The following is a 12,734-nucleotide window of genomic DNA, read 5'->3' on the forward strand; positions in this document are numbered from 1 at the left end:
AAAATAATGTGTGCTGCAAAAGCATGATATATACTGATCAGGGAGGCTGGCCAATATGTTTATGAATTCTTTTTAGTTTAAAAATGCCTCAGCTTGAAAAAAATAGGCATACCCATATAATGGAATAAAAAGGAATCAGTGTTATTTTATTACTTTTATTGTCAGTAATGAAAGGAATAAACTATGGATGAACGCAACAACCAATGAATCCTAAATCCTTTTTGCTAACAAAAGAAGTCAGACCTAAAAGGCCATTTATTGTATGTTTTCAACTGTGTGACATTCTGGAAAACATAAAATTGTAGGGAGGAATTGAGATCAGTGGTAGTCACAGGTTGGGGATGGGGTAGGAGTTGACTACAAAGGGGCTGCACAAGATAATTTTGGGGGTGTGGACTTGTTCTGTGTGGTTCTGTGGTAGAAGATCCATGGCTGTGCGTCTGTCATAACACACAGAACTGTATACCACAAAGAGTGACTTTTACTCTAAGTTTAAAAAAAAAAAAATCAACCCAGATACAGGATGAAAGGTAGAATGCAGTCTAAAATCAGTCTACTTATTATACAGAGGAAGCATATAGTCACACTGAAGAGTGTGGGCGATAAAGGAGCCAACCTAATACCTTTGGAACACAGTGGTTTAGTTGGACACTGCAAGGCAAATGACAGAAGGAACTGAACTCAAACACTGTGTTCTAGTTGGTTGTTCACAGGAATATAGTTTATCAATTCCAAAACCACTTTAATTGTATACCAAGGTTGAACAATAGGTAATTATGTAAGTAATGAGAGCCAGGTTTCTCACTGCTGAAGAAAGAAGAAATTCATATTACAAATAGGAAAAGGGGATGGCTAGAATGAACCCTGGTGCTGGATAGATATCAATATGGACTCAGTATTGGGGCGCCTGGGTGGCTCAGTCATTAAGCATCTGTCTTCGGCTCAGGTCATGATGCCAGGGTCCTGGGATTGAGCCCCACATCGGGCTCCCTGCTCGGTGGGAAGCCTGCTTCTCCGTCTCCCACTCCGCCTGCTTGTGTTCCCTCTCTTGCTGTTGCTCTCTCTGTGTCAAATAAATAAAATCTTTAAAAAAAAGTATGGACTCAGTATCAATATGGACTCATGATACATGTATATGCATATGTATATATATGCGTATGTTTGTATACATATGCACACATACACATAAAAAGATACTGAAGTACAGATAATATGTGTAGGCATGAGTGTCGTATCTATATTTTCTAGCTCTGGCCATTGAGAGGGACTGGAGCAGGGACAGCCCCCCATAGCAATGAACACTTAACACACACAGACTTTGGTTTTTAAACACCATTCTCCCAGGCACCTGAGTGGCTCAGTCGGTTGAGCATCTGACTCTTGATTTTGGCTCAGGTCATGATTCTCAGGGTCATGGGATTGAGCCCTGTGTCAGGCTCTGTGCTCAGCAAGATGCTTGATATTCTCTTCTCTCTCTCTCTAATAAATAAATCTTTAAATACCATTCTCCCATAAAAGGAACCAGGGCTCCTTGGAGAACTGGTCGATTCCAGGGCTGGGCAGTGAAAATACAAGATGAGTCTTGAGTATATTGTGATGCCAGAAAGTTAGGAAGTGGTTCAAAAAAGCATATTGAAAGGGCATTGGAGCCAACCTGAGAGAGCTTTCTGTGGCCAAAATTGGAACAACTTGAGCAACAAAACAATAATAATACTATTACAACTCAGAGAATATAATAAATATCCATGAGTCCATACTGATATAAATAAGTAAATGAATAAATAAAATTAATGGGGGAAGAAGTGACAATTCTTCTTTATAGAAAAATTCTAATCAGTAAGTATAGAAGGAATGAGGGAAATAGTGACCATTAGAACACCACACCTATGATCTATCAAAGGATCCTAAAATTTGTTGACAAAACTTTAAGCAGAAACGGGATTTTTATATGGTCTCAAAAGTATTTGCCCTAAAGATTAGGAAGTTATAAATGGAAAGATAATTTTACAGTAGTTATAAATGGAAAAATAATTTTACAGTGGAAAATCTTGGTAGACACCACCTTAGCCAGATGATTAAGGTTAACATCACCACTAATATGTTCTAATTAATATCAGGTACCTCCTCATAAATGCACTGAGACGGATTTTATTTTGTGGTCTTCCAATAAGGCATAAACTGAGAACACATGGGCAAACCCAAATGGAGGGACATTCTCTAAAATAACCAGTAGTCTTGAAAAATGTCACAGTCGTGAAGGACAATCAAAGGCTAGGGACAGATAGAGACATGACAACTAAATGCTATGTGGTATCTTGTTTTGGATCCTGGAACAGTAAAAGGACATGAGTGGAAAGCTAATAAAAATCTGATTATGTTCTATATTTTACTAGTATTGTACCAAGGTTAATTTCTTAGTTTTGATAAATTTTTTATGGTTATGGTAGGGTATTAACATGAGGGGAGCTAGGTGAAGGATATACAAGAATTCTCTGTACTATTTTTGCAACTCTTCTGTAAGTTTGAAGTTATTTTAAAAAATGCCTCAGGTATCAGTGGCTTGATGGGGCAGCGTTGTTATTTCTTGACTATGGTTAGAATATAAATTCATCTTAAATAGAGGCTGGTGCTATGTTTTCAGTGACCAGAAAAGTCTTTACCTTTTGCTTTGTGTATTTCTTTAGAATTCTAGACCAGAAGGACGATGGCTGTGTCGTGGATATGCATCATTTCAACTCCGGGGCACAGTCCGTTCTGGCCTATGCCACTGTGAATGGCTCTCTAGTTGGTTGGGACCTCAGGTCTTCAAGCAATGCGTGGACACTAAAGCATGATCTGAAGTCAGGCCTCATCACTTCCTTTGCTGTGGACATCCACCAGTGCTGGCTCTGCATTGGTGAGCTGACTTCAAAGTCATTGACTGGGTTGCGAATGCCACTGATACCTGGAATTGCCTTCTTGTAGAAGTTTTTTCCTTTTTCTTTATTGATAATTCTCTCTCTCTCTCTCTCTCTTTTTTCTTTTTGGAGAGGAAGAGCACGGGGGTGGTGGTGGGGAAAGGAGAGAGAGAGGGAGAATCTCAACCAGGCTCCACGCTCCGCTCAGAGCCCGACACAGGGCTCAGTCTGACCACCCTGAGGTCATGACCTGAGCCAAAACCAAGGCACCTTCCCCATCTCCCTTTTTTTTTTAAGTGATTATTATGTTACAACCACTTCCAATTTTTTTCATTTAAAAAAAAAAAAGGATTTGAAAGGTATCAGTATCCCAATGCATAAAAGTTTCCTTTTTCTCTTTGTTCTTAAATGAGCCTCTTTATAATCATTATAGTGATCAGATTTGGGGCCATTCTGTTATCCTGCAAGGGAAGCAGCAGGCTTGGTTTATGGATGAGAGCATTTGAGTTTGGGCAGACTTGGTTTCAAATTCCAGTAACCCCAGGCAAGCTGCATAACTCCTCTGAGTGTTAGGATCCTCATCTTCAAATGGGGCTAATCCTTTCAAGGGCTGCTCTGAGGATTTAATGAGGTAAAAGCATCCATCACAGGGGGCCTGGTACTGGAGAAGAGCTAAACATCGGTTTATTGCCCTATTATTCCTTCTTGCCTCCCTTTCTTAAAGGCTGAAGATGTATCATGTGATCTTGCTGGCTGCTTTTCTGTTTTAGTTTCACGTTTTACCCTCATAAGGCTTTGAACCTGCCCCTTGAGAATGTATCACATCTCACTTTTTCCCATTTGCCATACTTTCTGAAGAATTATAATCTGTTGTGCTTGAATTTTGGTTTCTAGATTCCCTAACTTACATTTATGATATTAAGTATCTGCCCTTTTCTTTATTTCTTTTTATATAGTTTATATGGAATACATTGTGTTTGCCTTTTGTGTGAATAAACTGCACGGGTACAGGAAGATGTGATGCCAGGCCTATGAGTAGATATGAAACTCTGTGAGCAACTTAGTAAATGGCAGTGATGGCTCTCAGGTACCCTGATCAGTTTTGAGGGCGCTAACTACCTACGGCTGTTTGAGCCATTGTCCTGCCACTGCAGGGTGACAGAGGGACTCTGTTGCTCTTTTGCCTTTTCACACTCCCAGTATCTCCATTAAATTGGAGACCATTTGCAACGATGTGGATGGAACTAGAGGGTATTAATGGTGAGCGAAATAAGGCAATCAGAGAAAGACAATTGTCATATGATCTCACTGATATGAGAAATTCTTAATCTCAGGAAACAAACTGAGGGTTGCTGGAGTGGTGGGGGGTGGGAGGGATGGGGTGGGAGGGATGGGGTGGCTGGGTGATGGACACTGGGGAGGGTATGTGCTATGGTGAGCACTGTGAATTGTGTAAGACTGTTGAATCACAGACCTGTACCTCTGAAACTAAAAATACATTATATGTTTAAAAAAAAAAAAGATAGTAGGAAGGGAGAAATAAATTGGGGGGAAATCGGTGGGGGAGACAAACCACGAGAGACTATGGACTCTGAGAAACAAACTGAGGGTCTGGGGGGGGTTGGGGGGATGGGTTAGCCTGGGGATGGGTATTAAAGAGGGCACGTTCTGCGTGGAGCCCTGGGTGTTATATGCAAACAATGAATCATGGAACACTATATCAAAAACTAATGATGTAATGTATGGTGATAAACATAACATAAAACAAAACAAAATAAATAAAATAAAAAAGTAATAAACCAGTCCAAGAATACGCTCTGTGCCTCTGTCAGGACCAGCTGTTCAGTGTCAGGGTTGGCATTATTCTTTGGGGATGGGAGGCTTCTCTGTGGGGCTTGTCATGGGCAGATGTGCAGGTACTCCAGTTTCTGCTGTGATTGGCTACCCATACCTGTTTCCAGAATCTTTTGGAGAAAAGGGCACATAGAAATGATTGATGGCTGATGATAGGTACAAAGCTGCTGCCACTGTGGGGTTGGTAAAGTGGTCACTGAATGCCAGTAAAACATCTTTGGTGATTTAAGGCATTCTGAACATTTTGACCTATCAGATGTGGTTTTATATTTTCTCTAGACCTTTTGTTTTTTGTGTGTGCCTTTGGCAGTTAATACCGGTGTAATTAATGAATTATTCAGTTTCAATTTACATTAGACAGTTATGTAGTAGCATTGTGATGAGCACTTTATATCTTTATTTAACAACTAGAAATGCTGTGTGACACCAGGGAGGCAGCTTCATGAGAACAAAGAGTGAGTAACACATACACAAAGCTAATGCTATTATTTGTATAAATGCAGCTTGTTGTACTTTAATCATTATATGGTAAGCTTTTTGACTTTTTTTTTTTTTCCTTTAAGGTACAAGCAGTGGTACTATGGCTTGTTGGGACATGAGGTTCCAGTTGCCAATTTCCAGTCACTGTCATCCTTCCAGGGCTCGAATCAGACGCCTCTCAATGCACCCTCTCTATCAGTCTTGGGTGATTGCAGGTAAAATGGAGGGCTGGCTTTCAGGTGTTGGGGACTTTTTTTTTTTGAAAGTATGTAATATCCTGCTGCCAAGACTCATATTCTTAGAGTTTTTATTTTACATGTGAACCAAATGCTTGATTTTGTTTTGTTCTGATGATGGAAGTTCCTACCACTGCTATCTCACTGTCATTTCAAATTTATTATCTTTAAAAATGATCTTATTGCTACCATTATCTTCCATTTGTTTTCTTTCTCCAATATTTTAAAGCTGCCACCATCTTCTTAGAAATCTAAGTTAGAAAACTTAACTCATCCTTGTCAGTTGCTATTTCTTGTTGATGTGTTTTTGTTGTGTTTTTTGCAAGCTTCCCTTCCGATCCCTCCCCTCATTGGACATTTGGATTTTCTTGTTGGCAGGTTTTTGAAACTTATTTTCCTTATCTGTAAAATGTGGTTAAAAATACTTTTCTAGCGGAGTTGTAAGAATTTGAGAAAACATTGTGAAGCACACAGTCTGGCATACATGTAGTGCTTGATAAATAGTAGCTCTTGTTATTCTTATGTCTTCTCATTGGTTGTCTTGCATCTAGACTCTTTGGTCCCTTCTCATACACATAGACCAGCTCGTACGCTGCTGCTGTCAAAGTCTCTGTTGCCAAATTTGATGGCCATTACTCTGCTCACCTCTCATTTGGTCAGTTGATAGTTTCCTCTTTCTGAACTACTTTCCTTACTTGACTTCAAGGACATCACTTTCTTGCTTCTCCTATTCATTGATTTGCTGCTGATTTCCCGATTTTCTTTTCTTTTTTATTATTTTTTTTTCCGATTTTCTTTTAAATTGTGGCCTGCTCAACTGCCTCAGGGCTCAGTCTTTGGTCCTAAACCCTCTCCTCCTACACTAGCTTTGCTCTGTGATCTTGTCTAGTCCCATGCTTTAAATACATTTATTCAGTTTTATAGCTACTTAAAATCTCCCCTAAGATGTCTAATAGGCACTTTAAATTTGACATGTCCAAACTGAATACTTGGTTTCTTTACCCTGAGACAAAACCATTCTTCCCACAGTATTATCCCAGTAAATGACAGCTCTTTTATGCACAGTGCTCAGGAAGAAGACTGGTGGTGTCCTTGATTCTTCTCTCTCATCTTCCTTCTAGTCCATCAGCCAATCCTCTATGGTCCTAAAATATATCCAGAATCTGACCACTTTTTACTATTTCCATCACTGTCTCCCTTATCCAAACCACCATAATCTCTTGTCCCTATTAATACACTATGCTTTAACTCCGTTTTAATCCTTACTTCTTAAGACTACTGCTCAGTACCTTCTCGTTCCAAGTTACAGCCAAACTCCTTACTAATGGCCCAGAGGCTTAATGGGTACCTCTCTGACCTTTTTTTATTGGTCAGGGTTCCAACAGGAAACTGATGGCATACTCAAGGTAGGATAATTTGAGGATTTATTTTCAAAGGAACTATTGGTGGAAGTGTGGGTGTAGAGGTATCATAAAAGCCCAATGAAATAGGGCTGGTATCCGAAGACAGGAGGGGAGGGAATGGTTACTGGAGTTTGCAGAGAAGGTGAGTAGAGAGGGCCACCTTGAGAGGAAAGGTGATTTTGACATGAGGGACACAGCCAGTCTGAGGTGAGACATTCATCTCTCCCTTTGGCCTCCTACTGTGTTTTCCATAGGCCTGTATTAGTTTCCTATGACCATTTTATTCTTAGGTAATAATAAATAACCACAAGTTGGTAGCTTAAAATAACACACATTTATTCTCTTAACAGTTCTGGAGGCCAGAGTTTGAAATGAGTTTCGCTGAGCCAAATTCAAGATGGGAGCAGGACCACATTACCCCTGTAGGGTCTAGGGGAGAATCCATTCCCTTGCCTTTTCCTGCTTCTGCAGCTGCTTGCCTTGGCTTGTGGCCCCCTCTTCCATCTTCAGAGCCACCACCATAGCATCTTGCTCCATTGTCCTTTTGTCTTTTGCTGTCAAGTCTGCCTTCCCCTTCTAAGGACACTGTGATTGCATTTAGGGCTCACCTGAACAACCAGGAAAATCCCATCTCGAGGCCCTTAATTTAATCATATCTGCAAAGTCACTGTACGATATAAGGTGACATTTATAGTCTCCGCAGATTAGGGCCTACTTATTTGGGGGGCTTTTAGTTTACCACAGGCCAAGCCCATGGGCACAGCAGCCTGTTGATGTGGCCCCCATGGATCAGCCTTGGAATGGTGAGTGGAATGTGGCCAGCCCTCCTGTGCCTTTTCCTGCCCCTCCCCCATGCTCAGGCTGCCTCAGCTATAGGGGCTTTCTGACTTTCTCCTTGAACTAAGCACATTCCTGATTCAGGGCCTTTGCATTTTTTTTGGTTTATTGTCCCCACTAGAATGTAAGTTCCATGAAACAGGGAATTTTTTGCATTTTTTGCCTCATCTTCCTCAGCTCCTAGGACAGGGATGAGCTCATAGTAAACATTGTTGGTTCAGTAAATGTTAGTGAAGGAATGAAGTATTGTCACTCCTCCTGCTCAAAAATAACTAAGGGATAATGTCTTTCTCGGGCCCACAGTTTCCTTTTTCCATAATCTTCCCCTGCCTTCATCTCCCACCCCTTCTCTCTACCACAGATGTGCTTCAGTCACACCAATTACTCATTTTCCTAAAGAACACAAAGCATTCTTCCTGCCTGAAATGATTTACTTGTATGCCACCAGTATCTGCCCAACTCTGCTTGTTCTTTCAGTCCCAGTGAGAACGTCTCCACGAGGTGACCCCGATTTTTGCCAACCAAGGGGATCTTTTCCTTGAGTTCAGGGGGAACTCTGCAGTTCTTTTTGCTGTCATTGTCTTAGCTTTTATATATATTTTTTCTCTACTTCTAGACTGTAGGTCTCTTGAGGGTAGAATCTGTTTAGGATTCACCTTTCTACCCCACAGTTCTCTTCACTGTGTTGTACAACAGTAAATATTTACTAGGAAATATTTTTTGCCCTCCAGTCTGGTGACAGGGTCATGATGTTATTTAAAAGTAGAGTGAGCATTTTTTGCAGGATCGGAAAAATGGAAAGCGGTACAGGCTGACGTGGTTATCTACCAAGATGTGGAAGCTCTGAGAGTAGTGCTCTGGTCTGAATGATGGTTCTGGCCTGTTTCCCTCAGCTGTGCAGGGCAACAATGAAGTCTCCATGTGGGACATGGAGACTGGCGACAGAAGATTCACTCTCTGGGCTAGCAGTGCACCACCACTCTCCGAGTTACAGGTTTGCCTCCAGTTTTTATTCTAAAGGCCAGTTGAATTCCCCACATCCCAAGCACTTTCAGGCATTTTACCAAACCTTGTATCTGTTGGGCTTTTGGGTTGTGTTTTAAATTAGTATTAGGTGGCTTTCCTGTTCCTCAGGCTTACTAATGCCTGGGGGGTTTGGTTGCTAGCTCCATAAGGTTGGTGAGGTCTCTGTGGAGCCCCAGTAAAAACCTGGGATAATTGGAACGTGACCCGCTTACCTACACTTTTTTCAGGTTGCCACCCCGGGTGCTTTCTGGGGCAAAGGGTAGGAAAGAGGTTTTTTTCTCCTTTAGTTGGAGTCCTCCCAAATAGAAAATGTTAAGAGGCTGAAGGGGTTTTGCCTCTTTATTCAGAATGATACCAAGCAAATGCATTTTAAGGTCCCAAAGAAAGACGTCTAAAAGATATACATAAATGGTCTCATTTCTTCAGTTAATCAGGTGCCTGGAAAGCTGCCGCCAGTTGACTTGTTTCTAGAAATGGTGCCACTTAGGGAATACACGGTTATCTTTAATTTGATTCCTATTTCTTTCTTTTTAAAGCCCTCTCCTCACAGTGTCCATGGTATCTACTGTAGTCCAGCGGATGGAAATCCCATCCTGCTAACAGCTGGCTCAGACATGAAAATAAGGTACAATATCTGATAAAGGATACTTACTGTGTAACACTTAAAAGGAGAGAGATAATATGTGGATACTCTGGTTAATACCACGGTATTATAAATGTATAAAATCTTCCACATCTTGCAGGAATAGCTGTTAATACTTCATTTGTCCCTAATTTTATGCTATTCTACGAAAAATCTCTTCTCCTAATGCCAAAGAAAATAAGTTATGTATTAATGAATGTAAGTTAATGATCATTAGTTCCTCCCCTTCTCCAGAGATGATCAATATTTGTTTCATCTTCCCTAGGTTTTGGGACCTGGCTTACCCAGAGAGGTCCTATGTTGTTGCAGGAAGTACTAGTTCTTCGTCTGTGTCCTACTATAGGAAAATAATTGAAGGCACTGAAGTTGTCCAGGTACAAGCAGTCTTGTTTTCTTTCAACTTCTGTAGGCACAAAAATGACTGGCAGTATTTAAGGAATATGTTTATTTTCTCTTGGCTTTTCTGTTTTTGAAATTCACTTTTATTAAGGTATAATAAACATATTAAAGGCACACACATAAGTACATAGTTTGAAGTAAGCACTTAAGTGCTTACTTAAGTGCTCAGTCCTCACAACAATTAATAAGTACCTTTATTACTTTCCTTCTACAAATAAGAAAGTTAAGCACCATGAAGTAACTTGTCTAAGATCATCCAGGTATTAGGCAGCAGAGCTGGGATTCAGTCCTGGTTGTTGGAACTCCAAAGCTTGTGTTCTTGAGTTGGGCAAAAACTTCAAGTGAGATAATGAATCTGGAAGTGCCTGTGTCTAGAAGGTGCTCAGTAAATGAATGAAAGCTTCCTTTATGACAGATTAATATTTACGTCAATATTCTGGTCATTTATACCCCTTTATTATAGGCTTTCCCTTTTTCCTTTTGATAGGGACAAAAGGTAATACAGAAAATTTATAAACAGGCCGAGAATCTGTACATATTTATAAGTGGCTACTCGTGGAAAACACTATCATTTTGGACTCTTTACTCAGTTTGTGAAAGGTTGACTACTTCACAGGAAGTTTTAGCTTTAACGACAACAACCTGTCCCAGAAGCAACAATATTAATATGAGGTACAATGTGATACAGGCTTTTAACTTCTGGCTTTCTCCTTTTTTTTTTTTCTTCCTGACTTATAACCATGAAACAGGAGATCCAGAATAAGCAGAAGGTAGGACCGAGTGATGACACCCCTCGGAGGGGCCCAGAATCTCTGCCTGTGGGACATCACGACATCATCACAGATGTGGCCACGTTCCAGACAACACAGGGCTTCATTGTAACTGCATCTAGAGATGGGATTGTTAAGGTGTGGAAATGAAAACCTAGTGGTTTGTATAATTTGTAATAAAGTTATATGTATACTGTAACTTGAGAGCAAAGGTATTTTTAGAGGACAGAAGTGAAATTCATTTCCTTTTCAAAATTATGTATGTATATTACCGTTTCATGATTAAACAGATGCCCTCCAGGGTGGTTAAGGAAGTTGCACTCAACTAATATACTCATGCATATCTCTGCAGGAATCAGCCAGACAACAGTATCTGGGACTTTTTATTGTATAGGTCAAAGAGGTGAGGAATTCAGATCGCTAAGACTTATATTTTACTTTGTATTGAAAAAGATGGTTGTAAGCTATTACGGTGTAAACACATTTTTGCTATTAAAAGTGCTATTCAAACCAGCCAATAAACTGTATTCAGGCATCTGAAGGTTTTTTTGTTTTGTTTTGTTTTTGTTGGTGTTTTAAACAGTAAACTTTGAGCAGAAGAATAAACTCCTCGGCAGTATTTGTTCTGAAGAAATGGACTCAGTGTCACAAAGAATCCGTGACAGAAGTAGGCCTTATACCCTCATTTCTGGACTCTCAGTATTTTGTTCTTTCTGCTTTATCATATCTTCCTGTTTCACAGTCTGCCTTATTTTTTAACACTAGAACTGATCTGTGTATCGGCCCTCGAAAAATGTCCCTCCTTGGCCATCATTACTATTTTTTATAGGCTCTACTATGAATTCTGAAACTTGGCCCATCAGCTTGCTTTTATCCAGTGTCAGTTATTAAATGCAGGAAAAAGAAAAGGACTAAGCTGTTAAAAACATGCCAAACATCTACACTTTTAAAGACCAAAATTGGCCTTTCCCACAAAATAAACCCCTCAAACTTATCAATTATTATTTGTACATGAACCTAATTGTCTCTTCACATTTAATTGTCATCCATTTGCTAAAGGGTTTATGGTGTTTAAGATACTTCGTTTTTAAGTTAGTTACATGAGTCTGTAAACCAAAAAGTTAAGTAGATAATCTGCCTCTGGGGGAAAATAGTACTTAAATACGCAAATTTACTTTTATGTAATTATATGATTCAGTTATGGTACATGACAATTTGCAGTGCATAGGTCTGACTTCACGATTCAGTGCATTTGGTTTTGTGTTTACCTGTCTAAACTCATCAGAAAACCCTGTCATTCACAGAGGCCTGAGTTAGAGGAGTCTGGACCTTGACAAGGCTAGATAGCTGGTGGAACAGGATTTGCAAATTTGACATTGTCCTGTTACATTGCATCTGCTTCCCTTCGTGTCTGTTAAGACCATATATCCAGAGTTTCTAGCTATGAAGTCAGATTTCGTTCTGCAGAGGCTGGAGGTCACTTGTTTGAGACAAACCTTTGGACCTAGAAGGGCTTCAAGCCTGGAAGCTTAGCGAAGCCACATGACTGACAAAACATGCTGAGGGGAAGATGGAGTGGTCCAATGGAGATGTAATCCTTTTCTCCCCTTATCTTCCTGCCATCCATTCCTCTTCCCACTTAAACTCCCCTTTTAGAAAAGGGGGTCATTTGGTTGAATTGTTACTGAGTATTGCAATCTAAGGCCATGTTGAGTTGCATCTTTTTTTTTTGACTTTTTTTTTTTAACATGTCTGACTCATAGCTTAGTGCAGAGATAATAGGAGGCATGTCCTTTATAGTCAATTAATTTACATGTTTAAACCAGGAAGCACTACTGCTTATTTGTGTGATTCTTGGTTTAAATAGGGGTTTATTTAATTTACATTCAAATTTTTGCGGCTTTTCCCTTCTAGAGAAAGAGGTAAATCATGGGAAATGCTAAAATTAGGGATTTTAAAAAAGGAACATTTACACTATGTTTCAGACCCTTCATCTGTTAAGGATTAAAAAGACCCAAAATGCTAAAATAATCTCAATTACCAAGGTCAAAAATTTTTGGTGTATTTTACTTATCAATGCAGAAAAAATAGACAAGTACATTCTTAAAGTATCTCTAGCAGTAAACAGGAAGAGTTTTTGCTTAATCCAAAGTTAACCAGAAAAATCCTTTTATTAAAATACCTCTTAG

General features: G+C 39.8%; 1 protein-coding gene across 5 annotated transcripts in view; it reads left to right on the forward strand.

Moving 5' to 3' along the window:
- Positions 1 to 11,086, forward strand: part of PIK3R4 (phosphoinositide-3-kinase regulatory subunit 4) — a 90,655-nt gene extending 79,569 nt beyond the window's left edge. For 4 of the 5 annotated variants that reach the window (XM_028099172.1, XM_028099171.1, XM_028099174.1 and 1 more), the window contains exons 15-20: positions 2,685 to 2,896; positions 5,315 to 5,446; positions 8,601 to 8,701; positions 9,270 to 9,358; positions 9,642 to 9,750; positions 10,525 to 11,086. In XM_028099172.1, coding sequence (XP_027954973.1) covers positions 2,685 to 2,896; positions 5,315 to 5,446; positions 8,601 to 8,701; positions 9,270 to 9,358; positions 9,642 to 9,750; positions 10,525 to 10,695 — 814 coding nt within the window. In that variant the 3' untranslated portion in view covers positions 10,696 to 11,086. Of the gene's footprint in view, positions 1 to 2,684; positions 2,897 to 5,314; positions 5,447 to 8,491; positions 8,702 to 9,269; positions 9,359 to 9,641; positions 9,751 to 10,524 lie in introns of those variants that run through there. The other variant, XM_028099175.2, reaches the window with a different exon arrangement.
- The last annotated feature ends 1,648 nt before the right edge of the window (positions 11,087 to 12,734 follow it).

The sequence above is a fragment of the Eumetopias jubatus genome, unplaced genomic scaffold (assembly GCF_037043125.1).
Source record: "Eumetopias jubatus isolate StellerSeaLion01/CBP00866 unplaced genomic scaffold, mEumJub1_p1.0 scaffold_1, whole genome shotgun sequence".
In the NCBI taxonomy this organism is placed as follows: domain Eukaryota; kingdom Metazoa; phylum Chordata; class Mammalia; order Carnivora; family Otariidae; genus Eumetopias; species Eumetopias jubatus.